The sequence below is a fragment of the Arvicola amphibius genome, chromosome 13, assembly GCF_903992535.2.
Source record: "Arvicola amphibius chromosome 13, mArvAmp1.2, whole genome shotgun sequence".
In the NCBI taxonomy this organism is placed as follows: Eukaryota; Metazoa; Chordata; class Mammalia; order Rodentia; family Cricetidae; genus Arvicola; species Arvicola amphibius.
The window spans coordinates 29,873,857-29,887,446 of NC_052059.1; the positions used below are offsets into that span (position 1 = coordinate 29,873,857).

Genomic DNA, 13,590 nt, shown 5'->3' on the forward strand with positions numbered 1-13,590 from the left:
ATCCTATGCGATAAAATATTTTGGGGTCAGGCAGAAACCTGATTCAAGGAAACCTCCCACGAATCTACAAGAATGATCCCAGCTAATACTCCTAGCAATAATGGACATGTAACCTAAACTGGCCATCTCCTCTGATCAAATTGGTGACAGCCCTAATTGTTATCAGAGAGCCTTCATCCAGTAACAGATGGAAACAGATTCAGAGATCCACAGCCAAACATTAGTTTGAGTTTGGGAAAACCTGCTGAGGGGAATGTTGAAGGATTATAGGAGCCAGAGGGGTCAAGACTTCACAACAAAACCCACAGAAACAACTAACATGGTTCATAGGTACTCACAGTCTGAACCAAAAACCTCGGAGCCTGCGTGGGACAGACCTAAGCTTCCTACATTTATGTGACAGTTGTGTAGCTTGGTCTACTTGTAGGACTCCTAACAGTGGGAGTAGGGGCCATCTCTAACATTTTGGCTGGCTCTTGGGAGCCTATTCCTCATACAAGATTGCCTTACCCAGCCTTAATACAAGGGGAGGTGCTTAGTCTTACGACAACTTGATATGGCAGGCTTTGTTGATCCCCACGGGAGGCCTGCCCCTTTCTGAACAGAAATAGAGCAGTAATGGATTGGGGTGGTGGTGATGGTGGTGGGGCAAAGGGAAAGTGGGGGAGGAATGGGAGGACATCAGGGAAGGGAAACTGTGGTTGGGATGTAAAATAAATAAATATATAAATTAAATAAAAAAATAAACATCACAGCGAAAATAGAAACAGAAGAAATCATTGAAACAAAGAGCTGGTTATTTGAAATGATTAATTTATAAACCTGAAAAGCATGACTTTTTTTAAAGCTTCCCGTCACACTGTCCAATATTTTTCCCTTCAGGAATATTTCTTGTGATATTTGCCAGTGGTTTCCACCAGAAACAGCACTAGAGGTTGTCCCATGTAGGACTTTCTGCCTCCTATAAACTTCATAAACCATCTCTTCATGAGGTACCCAGCATCAAGCATTTTGTTAGAGTCAAACAAAATAGATTAGGACAATTCAGTAATTTTGAGATGAACTAAATTTTGAAAGGTATTATCTATTACATAGCTTGAGATAGAATGTAAAAAGTAGAAGATTTAGATGGTTCTAAAACTACTGAGTCAATGACGTTTCTAAGTAAAATGTCCCCCACTCCTTGATGATGTTCATGTATGAATGATATTTCTAGAGAATGTATTACACATTTAATGAAGAATTACTACCAATTTTGTATGTCTTTTAAGGAAGTGGACCATTAGGAAACATTTTAGTTTATTTCATTTAGTAGTTACCTGATGGTTAAACCAGATGAAGACCATTTAGAAATGAAAATGTGAAGTGTACTCAGTCTATAGACCAATGTCCATCTTGAGTATATATACAAGAATTGTTCGTCAGTACACTATATCTTTTTTTTTTTTTTTTTTTTTTTTTTTTTTTTTTTTTTTTTTTTGGTTTTTCGAGACAGGGTTTCCCTGTAGTTTCTAGAGCCTGTCCTGGAACTAGCTCTTGTAGACCAGGCTGGCCTCGTACTCGGAGATCCGCTTGCCTCTGCCTCCTGAGTGCTGGGATTAAAGGCGTGCGCCACCACCGCCCAGCAGTACACTATATCTTAAGCCAAGGAAGAAAAGTTATATAATGAAATGGCTTATTTCAGAGTAACCATTGGCCAAAAATCTAACACTTGATGAGAAAAGTAAATCAAAATCCTGGAAAATGTAGGGCAGAGCGTGTAGTGGCAATATATGATTGCATTTTTATTTAGAAATGGGATTATTTTGATGTAATTAGTGTGGAAACATGATGGAGCTTGTCAGCTTGACTCAATCTAGAGTCATCAGCTTCAGAAATTGCCTCCATCAGACTGGCCTACAGGCAAGCATGTGGGACATTTTCTTGGTTCATGTTCGATATGGGAAGGGCCCAGCCTACTGTGGTCAGTGCTTCTCTGAACAGGTGGACAAGGGTTGTATAAGAAAGCAAGGTGGCAGTCCTTGAGAGCAGACCAAATTGTGGCATTCCTTTCTGGTGCGTACTCCAATTTTGGCCTCTTGGTTTCTGCTTGAGTTCTTGTCCTGGCTCTCAGTAACAATGGATTGTGATCAGAAAGTGTAATCCAAATAAACCTTTCGTCTCCCAAATTGCTTTGTTCAAAATGTTTTACCACAATATTTGAAAAGCAAACGATGGTATCGCTCTTGACTGAGAGTCCTTGTGTGGAGACTGAGGAATAGGAGTGGTAATCTCTCTGGGAATTGAGAAGCAGTCCTCACAAGATGTCTTTCTCTTGCACTTGAACCCTCTGCAAATACACGTTTATTGTAAAGCATGGAGGATGATCTATGGCAGACATAATTTTGGTTTCAAATGGGTAAGTTTTTAATGACAGCAGCAAGCCAGCATTGAGGTGAATAATAACTGATAGACAGACAGACAGCAGTCCAGTTGAATGCTCAGAGCATCCTTTATAAAGACATCCAGGGCGTCCCTTTGAGCTAGTCAGCTGGACATCTAGGTAGAGAGAGTCCCCTCCAGTGAAGCTTTCAAGTAAAAGAAAAAGGAACAGCAGGAAGGTAATTTCACCAGAGGGGGCTGACAAACACCAAGCAGAAGTCACCAGGGAATCGCTGTTATGACAGCCAGATGGAGTTCAAACCCAGAGTCCTGGGAAGAGAAGTGTGTCCCCTTTGGTAAGCCCTCTAAATAAAAGAACAAACTGTAAAATATAGAATAATGTTTTCAAGCATTTGCTCACAGCATCCAGTGGAAAAGCACTGGGGAAGTTGAGGCAGTCACTTGGAGTTTTCGATTTAGCATTGTCTCCACAGATGGGCTTCCTGTGGCTGAACCTCTAGCTTCTCTCCTCCATAGAAACACTTAAACTTTTATCGTGCTGGCATTTGAACATATGGCTTCATACATGCTAGGCAAACACTCTCCCTTTGAGCTATATACCCATCCTTATACATTTGTTTAAAATGTTTATTATTCAGTTATTTTTACAGACATTATGTTTTTATACTTTTGGGGTTCGTAGTCCATACCCAAGTAAAGGGTTTTATTAATTATAAAACCATTAAAGCAAAATTACTTAGGTCTAAAATGAGACAATGACATCATTGCTTCAAAAGGCAACTTTGTAGTGAGTTTAAACAACTCATAACAATTTACCACTAGAATGTACATAGCATGTGTGAGTATATATGTTGTTATAAACCGTCCACTTTTCTTGCCTTATTGTTACAGCTCTAAAAAAAGTACTATGTTCAGTAACTTTTTTGTCCACTTTGATAGTGATAAAAGTCCTACTGTTAAGGGACTGGAGAGATGGCTCAGTTGTTAAGAGCACTGGCTGCTTTTCCAGCAGTTCTGGGTTTGACCCCTAGTACTCAACATAGTAGCTAACAACCGCTTGCAATTTCAGTTCCAGGGTATTTGGTACCCTCTTTATGCTTCCATGAGCACCAGACGTGCATGTTATGCAAGACATACATATAGTCAAGATAACCATGCTCATAAAATAATATTAAAAATAATTTAAAGAGCACCCTAAGGATATTATATTTAATGACAACAGACTAAATCCTTCCCCCATAAAACCGAGGCTAAGACAAGGGTACCTGCTGGCATTATTCATCTCCATGCTGTAGGTTATACTCAGAGCAGAGGCAGGAGTAGGAAATGGGAAGCATACTGATTACCAATGGAAAAGCGAAAGTCTCTGTTTGCAGAAGCGTGATTGTTAAAAAGAGAATTTTGAAATTACCAAGTGTTCTTACAATTTATCAGTAATTTCAGCAGGTATGAAGGATTCAAAATGAATAAAAATAAAATAAAGTAAAATAAATTTTATTTTTGTGTTAGCTATTAACTTGGGAAAAATAAAGCTCACTTATAATTTCTTAAATACTGTAATTCTAGTGAATTAAGTTCAGTATTTTTTTTTACTGAAAGCCATGAAACATGAATGAATTCAAGTAAGATATGAATAAATGGATAGTCACCCCACACTTACAACAATAAAGGTGGGTTGATTCCTTTTTCTGTTTTGAGCCTTCCAGTTTGATCTTCTAATTCACTGACTCATAGCATCTAAGTGTCATATGATTAGGTTGAACCAACTAGGTAATCTAGGGATAGTGTCTTTATTCATAGATTATCTTGTTTGTAACCCTAATTCTCTCTGTCTGCATTTTATGTTATGTTCGTTGTTTCTGTTGTTAGGATGCACATCTCTTTAGGCAGAGAACTAGTGCTCCTTCTCCTCCATCATTGTTAGGGTACATGCTAACCAGGCCCTTCTTCCAGATGCTCCTAGCCCAGTAATGGCCATGGGGTGTTGGAAACCTTCCTTAGGCAGACATACCAAACACATAGATCCTCTTAGTCTACTCAGATGATGTTTGCCAGCTTTGGAGCCATTTCCTGGAGATAGACCACCCATCCCACCCCATCCTTTCTTCTTGCACAGGGACCATGAACAAAGCCTTCTCTCTGTACCTGCAACTCTGCAGCAGACTCCGTCGTGCTATGCAGTCTGCCTGCATGGCAGTGTAAATGCTGAGAGATAATTAGACTCACCCTCTCTCTTTACCATGCTTCTGAAGCTCTAAGAACCCAATACCTTCTTCACATGCCTATTTGTTTGATGGCTTACTGTTATCAGTGATGTGGCGTTTACACTGCCTAAGCAATCCGTGCCCGCCTGTGTCATTTCTGATAGAGCTTGCCATGGTATTCATCATGGGAACCCCTCTCATGGCCATTGCCTTTGTGTGTATTTTCACCTGCATAAAAACCTCCTGTTTTGTGACTTAACCTTCAACACTTAGGTCAGGCATCAGTTACTGTGATGTCTTTCTGTTCCCATAGTGCCACAGTGATAGCACTTACGACATTATGGAAATAACTTTGTTCAGCATTTGTTTTAGCCACTAATCTGTGGTCACTTCAAGGGCAGAGAACATATTTTATTCATTTTTTTATTTCTCATACCTAATGCAGAATCATGCGCACAGTGAGTCCCTTAAAAAAGGCCAGCTGCCTTTGTTAATGAACACTTGAACATAAGCTTAATCGTAACGAAACTTCACCCTTTCTGTAGCAGTCGGGCCTAAAATGGGAATTAGTACAGTGACTCCAGATTCATCAGTGTAAAATCGTACTCTATCTGAAAGATGAATTGATTTTGGAACATAAAGTCTGGGACAAGCTCAGTATTGCTACAAAGACATTATCTCCTTGCGGTGTCTTCTCCAAATGTAAAGTAAATGTACAGCTCTGGGTACCAGCATTAGGAGGTGCTACAGTTAAATGTCCTTACTTTTTACTATATAACTCTGCTTACATATAACTAGCCAAATATTTCTGTTTCATTTTACAAATAGCCTTTTAAGATTATTTTTTATTTTGGAATTGTTATTTTTAATTTAGAAGACTTTTAGAAAAGTGTGTGTGTGTGTGTGTGTGTGTGTGTGTGTGTGTGTGTGTGCGTGCCTACGTGTGCATGTGAGTACAGGTGTCTAGGGAGGTGGAGGCTATATTCCCCTGGAACTGGAGTTACGGGCAGCGGGAGCCACCTGCTATAGGCACTGGGATATGAAGTTGGGGCTTCTGAAAGAGTAGCAAGCCAAAGCTCCTCTATTTCATTCTAAACTGTTTGTTGATCTTTAACTTATCACCAGGTACAGGCAAATTGGAAGTGTTTACCAGCCTTAAGAAAGCTACATCAGATAAAGATTATCTTTATAGCCTGGTAGTACTATTCAAGTTCTGATCATGGTTTATTTGTGCTTCCTTTCCCAAGGACACACATGGAAGAGAGGCAGTGACTGAATTTCTGTCACCAGTCTGAGATCTGACTGTTGTCCCTACTGTTCACTGAGATGACTAGCTATATTTGTTTTCTAAAACGAGGTTTCAAATATCATTTTTTTATACTATGGATTTTATCCTTTGTCCTTTGGAGCAATAACTGCTTTTGTTTAACGCCTGCATTACTCTATTGGTACAGTTCGCACGCCACTGTACCATTTGTGAGCGGGCAAGGGCCTGGAGATTGAAAGAACATACAAGAAACCTGGGTCATTCGAAAGGAGATCAGCCGAATGCCATTTATTCAAACTTAGGAAAAACCTTAAATACCTAGCTGCTGCACAATGGAATACCCCAGGCAGGTGGGAAATTACCACGCCCAAGGTGGAGTCAACAGTGCCCTATAGCTAATCATCAGGTTGCTCAGAGGGAGCACAGGAACAAACAGGAAAGGCTAGCTGGCCAGAAACTGCCCTCAAAATGAAGCTAGGGAGCAGGGGTAGACCCTTAGGCCCTATACTTTTGGTAGCCTAAACTGCCTTAGAACATTTGAAGATGGTTTGTGTTGTGTTCTTTTAAAAATGCTACGGAGTCCTAGGCAGCAGCGGTAGGCAAGCAGCAAATGCTATGAAGTCCCAAACGGTGGTAGCAGGCCATGTGGCGGCAGACAGTGGGCCCTGCGAGCAGCCAGTCCCAGGCAGAGAAGGCTGCCGGTCTTAGAGCGGTGGCCTGAGCAGTGGTGGCGGCCCATGTGGTGCCAGGCAGTGGGCTCTGGGAGCAGCCAGTCCCAGGCAGAGATGGCTGCCGGTCCCCGAGCAGTGGCTGGTCCCAGGCAGGGAGACACTTGGCAGGCGGGCAGAAGACAGAGACATGGGTAGACGTAGACATGACTTCCAGAGTGAGGTTGAATAACTCAGGGGAGTTATGAAGGGGGTAGGGGGAGAGGGAGAGGGAAAGGAAGAGAGAGGGAAGGGGTGGGGCGGGGGGGGAAGCAGAGAAGTGGGGAGAGAGGCAGAGTTGAAGCTGCCTCTCCGAGAGGAAGATGGAAAAGAGAGCAAGCTTAGGCCAGAAGGTGAAGATCAGCCTGCCTCAGCGGATGGGGGAGGGAGTGGGCGTGGCTTGTCTCTTAAAGGGACAGGGACCAAAACCATAATAGTTTGGACTCTGTATCTGGAGAATTGGCATCCAGTTCCCTCTCATGTGTCTCTGCTAATGGTTCCTATACCTTGCTCAGCCCGTCTTTCATACTGAGATCCCTGCCTGCAAGTCCTCCATGGTCTTACTTAGCATTCATCAATGCACTTGAGAATTTGATCATCTTCTGTTACAGAATTTAAGATCAGGTTAAATCAGTATCTCCCATATGCATTGTTTTCTACTTTGAAGCATTTCCACACAGTACGTATGTCCTAATGATCTCTGTAATCTTTGTTCCTAAAGCACAGTGTTTACATGTTTACATGTTGCTTATTCACCCTCCACTGCAGGTACAGTTAGATGACATCTGTTGGCCCTGTGCTGTCAGGCCAGAGCAAGACCGGCTTCTTGTTTCCTGACAGACAGCTGTCCAGTTGAATGCAGTTGATAATGGTTTTCCAGGTTTTTTTTTTTTTCCTCAAATGATCGGAAACTTTGCCTTTTCTGTAGAAATCTATGGATTTCAACTAACCCCTATCAAGACTACAGAGCTGTATACTTGGCACCTCATTTTGTCTTCCAGAAGACAAGATGTGATTTTGTGTCCCTAAATAATGAGTGAGAAAATAATTAGAATTAGAGGGGAATGTGATCTAGTTTGCTAAGGACAACTACCTTTTGTAATTATTCAGCCACAGATAAGGCTGCACTTCTGGGTTCTAAAGGCAGGCACCTGTGGGCCGGCCCTCAGGCACAAAGGGCCCACGTAACCCATGTGGGCGCAGTGGTTACATCGGGTGTGATTCAGCTAAACCCTTGCCTGCATGCCTGAGTTGCCCGCCATCTGCATCATCAGTGTGATGTAGTCAAGCCAACCTCCTGTGTGCGGCAGCTTTTAAAAGTTGGAAGTGCCCCCCACCTCTCTCTCTCTCTCTCTCTCTCTCTCTCTCTCTCTCTCTCTCTCTCTCTCTCTCTCTCTCTCTCTCTCTCCCTCTTTCCCCCTCCCTCAAAAAAAAAGGTCGGGTAGGCCCACGTCTACTTCTCCAGTGCTGGAATTCTGGAATTATGAACCATTAAACCAGGTGTGACTTTGGGTATATTTTGAATTGACCTTTCTGATAACACTTCCTTTAGTTTTTATGTTTAAATAGTATATTGGTCCTTTATGTTGTTCTTTCACTCCTTGTATCCATTCCAATTTTCTTTTTAAAAAATATCATTTATGACATACAAGTATAGCTTTCTTAGGTAGGTGTTTACCACATAATAATACTTAGATTAAAATAGAAAAACATTGAAGTTGCTCATTTAAAAGGCAGCATGGAAACAAGCATAAAAAGTTTCCCTGTTCTTGACTACTGTGCTGTAGTGGATTGCCATCCCCCAACAATAGGTGGGCAACACACACTGGACTTGAATAGAAGAAAAAGAGGACACTAAGGTTGTGGAGGGAAAGGTGGATCAGGCAGGCGTTTGGGGAGGGTATGATAATCGAAATCCACTGTTTGAAATTCGCAAAGAATCTAAAAAAAAAGGTTTGGAAAAGAGTTGGAGGAGGAAAGGGAAAGGAAAAAGAATATAATTATATTTAGAAAAATAAAAGGAACAACAACACACACAAGAAAAATGTCTTAGTGTATTGCATCTTACATTATTCGTTTTATAGTTTGTTCACCTTGATCTTGTTGCTGATAAATTAATTCCCATAGTGAGATGATTACAAGATAATATGATTTGACATTTGTTTATTCTCACTCAAGTTACCTTAGTGAGTTTTGCTTCATAGACAGTTTATATATGATACATGTGAGTGCTTGAAAAGTTTAATTATTGTAGTCTAGAAAAGACGTATATGGGATATCTAGAAATTGTTGATTTGAGAACTGTTGGTCCCATTTTTTTAGTTATAATTGTTATGGTTGATAAAGTTTAGGTAGTTATCTTTTGTTATTACACAGATCCAAGAAATTTGTGTTTTGTATAGGGTTTGCATCGTTCGTAAATCCTACCCTTCATCAAAATATTAGCATATTACACTAACATAATTTAAGGTTACTCTATATATTACAGTGAAGCTAACTTTGTAAATAGTAACTATTTGTCAGGGATTGAAGGCGAAACAGTATGAATAATCTCAAATCATTCATATTAGCTTTAGAATCTTTTTATGTATATACTTTTTAATATGGGAATGGTAGAAAATCCACTTTAAATAAAATATTGAAGGCCCACTGGGAAAGAATAACACAAGCGGTTGCGAAGAGCCCAGAGACTCCACACATCCCAATCCTGATCAAGTAAGACTCACAAATTGCTCTTTACATGTTTGATTTCAAGCTTCTACAGTGCATGTGAAATAAGAATAAATACAGAATAAGATGTAAACAAGGGAAGCAGCTAAGCGGATGCTGTAGGTGTTTTTCATGAAACATGAAAGCCAGATTTGAAATGCCCGTGGGTAATCTGTCTGTAGCTGATAGGAGAAAGTAAACTCTTCACTTTTGAAGTAGCAGCTTCGTTTGAAAGCAGTGGCATTTAGGTAGCTGTTTCCTTCCTCTCAGCCATAATAGTGGTCTTCAGTCTTTGATGGGGAGTGCCTTTGCTGTTCCTGGCATTGCTCAACTAGATATTTCATGGCTTTCACTGGGCAGAGAGGAGATGAGGAAGATCGTGTGACTGGAGACTGCCAATGTGATTGCAAAGAAATATGCAGTGCATTTGCCTTCTCGGATGTCAGAAATTCTGAAAATGTACAGGTGGTGAGGCTGTGTCCACAGAGTGTTAAATGTGGAAGGTGATTTTCACACAAGGTTCGTAGTTTAAGCTAAGTTTTAGACAGGAACATGAAAGCTCCACATGTAATGGGATGTATTGTGTACTGTTGTATACATAGCTACACTGGGATGTTTAGTTAGATTCAACATCTCTCAAACGTTAATCATTTCTTTGGGGTATCAGTATTCAAAACTCTTCCTTCTGACTTTAGAGATGTGTAGCACAGAGTTGTTGGCTATAACCCTCTAGGGCACACCGGAAGCTCTTGTTCCTGTCGGTCCGTACCCGTTCAGCAGACTGTCCATGCTGCCCCACTGCTCTCCTCTGATAGCCACCCCTAGTGTCTCAGGTTAAACTTGATCAGCTTTTCCAGATCTCCTCAGAAGTGCAATGACTCAGTGCATATCATTTTGTGCCTGACCCATTTCACTTAGTATAAAGATTTCCAAGTTTAGCTGGAGAATGTGAGACTATAAAGCCCACCCCTACATTGACACACCTCCTCCAAAAAGGTCACAGATACTCCATCAAGGCCACACCTCCCAATGGAGCCACTCCCATGGGCCAAGCATTCAAACACATGAATCTGTGAGGGCCATTCCTAGTCAGATATGGCAGTAAAGGGTCACTTCTAGGCTTTGTACAAATTTTCTGGCAGTTGCATTTCTGTTTTTAGGTTAATACTATGCTGTGGTCACTCTGGCTTTTGCTTATATCTAGGAGAAGTTACTTTGTATCCTAATCAAGAAAGTGACAGTATTTACTTGTTTGTGACTTGTTCTCATGCTCTATTATGCCGATTTTAGATTATTTGATAGTTTAATTTTAGCATTTACTTTTCATACACAAGGAAACCATGGAAGTGGACACATAAAAAATATACATATAGAAATTCTGCTCTTGTTTTCCCCCGCTTTTTTAGGAGACACAGTTACAATTTTGTTATGTGTTAACCTGTGTTTCTTGATTACCACTTGTGCTTTTTCTGTAATCAACATGATTTTTTGTCCAGTAGCAATAATGTCCTACTTCCTTAAACCTTTTGATTGCATCACTGATTCATGGATCACATGCCATTCAGCCATGATGGAAATACTTACATGATAAATGTTTTATTTTCCCTCTAATTCTTAAAGAAGTTGATCTTTGAAATTTAAGATATTCCTAATAGTTATTGAACTTCATTTTGGTAGTCTGGGAAGTTCTCCTAATATGTATCTTTCTCTTGTGTTGATAAACTTTTGTCCGTTATCTTTTTCTTAGTCTCATCTCTAGTATCTGCTTTACCTTCCCTCCCTCTATAGTTTTCCCTTCCCAGATTTGATAGTCCAGCTTAATCTAGTGAGTCGCTGTACTGACTGAAGCTCTGTTTGATAGTTTTTTCAAGTTTTTTGTATATATACTTGTGTGTCCATGGACGACTCCTAGTTATCAACATGTTGAACATGGAGCATGGCTGAGACTCAGTTCTTAGAAGCCTGAATGGATGATGTTAGCCTATTGTTGTCTATAGTGGCATTTTCCCTCAACACTTACAGTCAAGGTATAAGAACCACGAACAGTTTTGTATCTAGTGTTATGCTTATAGTAGTCATGATTATGACTACAAAATTTTAAAATAATTATAGACAAAAGCAACTCACCTTTGGTTTTTTTTTTTTTAGTTGGGTGCAAAGCTTTGGACATGAGGGACTCGGACTATTATTGGACATTTTGGAAAAACTGATTAGTGGGCAAATGTAAGTATAGTTAATAATATTTAATTAAGCTCTCTGTTAGTATGTCCAACTGTAATTCAACATTGTTATATTTATGTTAACACAGCCAAGAAAGAGTTGTAAAGAAGAATCAGCACAAAGTTATCCAGTGTCTGAAAGCCCTGATGAACACACAGGTATGCTGCAGGGGAGTTGCGGTTCCTTCACCACAGAGTCTAACATGAATTACAGCCTCACCATTGAGAGTTCTACTGCATGCCATTGGGTGACTATGGGTTTGTCTGCTATGTTGATAGAAGAGCAGGGGATCTTAGGAGGAGCTGGGAGGTGAACATGCTTGCCCTGAACCGTGAGCCCCTGTCTGCAGAAGTGTTTGCTTTCTCTCCTGTGCTCTCCACCTTGAGCCTTCTTTTGCTTCTCCTCTTCTTTTGATTTTCAAAAGATCAGCAGGATTTAGGCATTCGTATCCTACACTGTTAGTAACTATAGTTTATATATATGTTCATATATATGCTACCAGAGATTCAAGTTGTGAAAACCTATGCTTCACATCCTGAGAATTTAAAACCTATGATAAAATTAATATATACAGATGTGAGAAGATTCTAGAAATGCAGCAGTGATATATTTATTATTGATCCAACATAATATGGCATATCTGTGTAGTAAAGTTGTGTAGTGTAAAGTACTTGTGTTGTAAAGTTGATTTAAGCAGAAGACTGTAGGCCATCACTGCCCAGTCACTCACTCCGTTTTGGTGATTGCTGATATTGACCTCATTTCTTGAGCTCTGTCAGTTCATCTACCTCCTGATGTGTGACGTAATGATAGGTATGTCAGATGTTGGACATCAGGAGCAAAGGTTATGTATGCTCTTGTGATATGTGATCATGTTCTATAGAAAAGCCGTACATGTTTGGTAAATTTTAATGAAGCATATTTTGCCTTTATCTGGAGGGTTAAATATATACATCCTTAAATTATTAGTATTTAATTTTATTATATCAACTGTTTGTGTTTTCTAATTTTGTTTTTTGTGAGAGCATTCTGCCGAGTTTCCTGTTTAGTTTTTTAAACACCTATTTATGTTATGTTCATGTGTGTCTGTGCACTTGTACCACAGGGTCAGTGTGGAAGAAGCAAGACAGCCTGTGGAAATTGGTTCTCTTCTTTTTCCATGTGGGTTCTGGGGACTGAACCCAGGTCCTCAGGTTTGGAGACATTTGTCTTTCTGCTGAGTCACTTTTACAATCTTCTATTTTTTTAATGCATAGAGTGTTGTTTACTTTTTGCCCAGCTTGATACTTCCCAAAGAGATTGCCTAAGGAGTAGACCCACAGGTCCTTTTTTAAGAATTTTGCTCTGTTATGTGAAGTAGGCTGTCTGCATGTTAAGAGCAGGCACTGGAAGGATGAGAAGCTCCTTGTAGGGGGGTTGTTCCCACCATGCAAGTTGAGCTGCTTTTTAGAGGCCTTTATAAAAAGTGAGGCTGTCGTAGGGGAATTTTCCTGGTGGCATGAAGCTCGAAGGAATTGCAGGTGCGCCTCTTTTAAACTTTTGTGACCAAAGTTAAATTTGAGAAGACTAATGGCTAAAATAAATTATTATTTAGAAAATCACATTCCTTACTTGTTTTTAGTCATAGTAGATTTTATTTCTTATAGTTTATATAGAGCCATAAAATACTGCATTTGAATTTGATAATGGCACATAGGTTAATAAAACAGAAAATTTAGTCACTGACACTTGGGATTAATATTTTAAAATATAGACTCTATTTTGCAAAGTTGCTGGTCATATTACCAACTCAAGGTTGTTGTTAGTTTTCCTAAGCTTCATTTAATCAGCTGTATAGATGTGCACTTTACCATATCACTGTGAAGTCTTCACTGGATTTCATTTTAATGAGGAAACTTTATAGCCTTTAGGTTTATTTGCTACCATCAATTATGTCGTTAATATAAATGACTGTGGCATCTTGTCAAAATGAATTGTTTATCACATTAAATGGAACTAAAAGTATTTTTTTTAAGGCTAGAGAGTTAGCTCAGTTGTGTAAAACTTTATATCCACTTCCAGAGGTCCTAGGTTCGATTCTCAGCACCCACATTATGGCTCG

General features: G+C 39.9%; 1 protein-coding gene across 1 annotated transcript in view; it reads left to right on the forward strand.

Moving 5' to 3' along the window:
* The window catches only part of Diaph3 (diaphanous related formin 3), a 449,862-nt gene that overhangs the window by 112,814 nt on the left and 323,458 nt on the right, over nucleotides 1–13,590 (forward strand). The window contains exons 6-7 of the mRNA XM_038310273.1: nucleotides 11,418–11,492; nucleotides 11,578–11,647. Of these exons, the coding sequence (XP_038166201.1) occupies nucleotides 11,418–11,492; nucleotides 11,578–11,647 (145 nt within the window). The remainder of the gene's footprint in view (nucleotides 1–11,417; nucleotides 11,493–11,577; nucleotides 11,648–13,590) is intronic.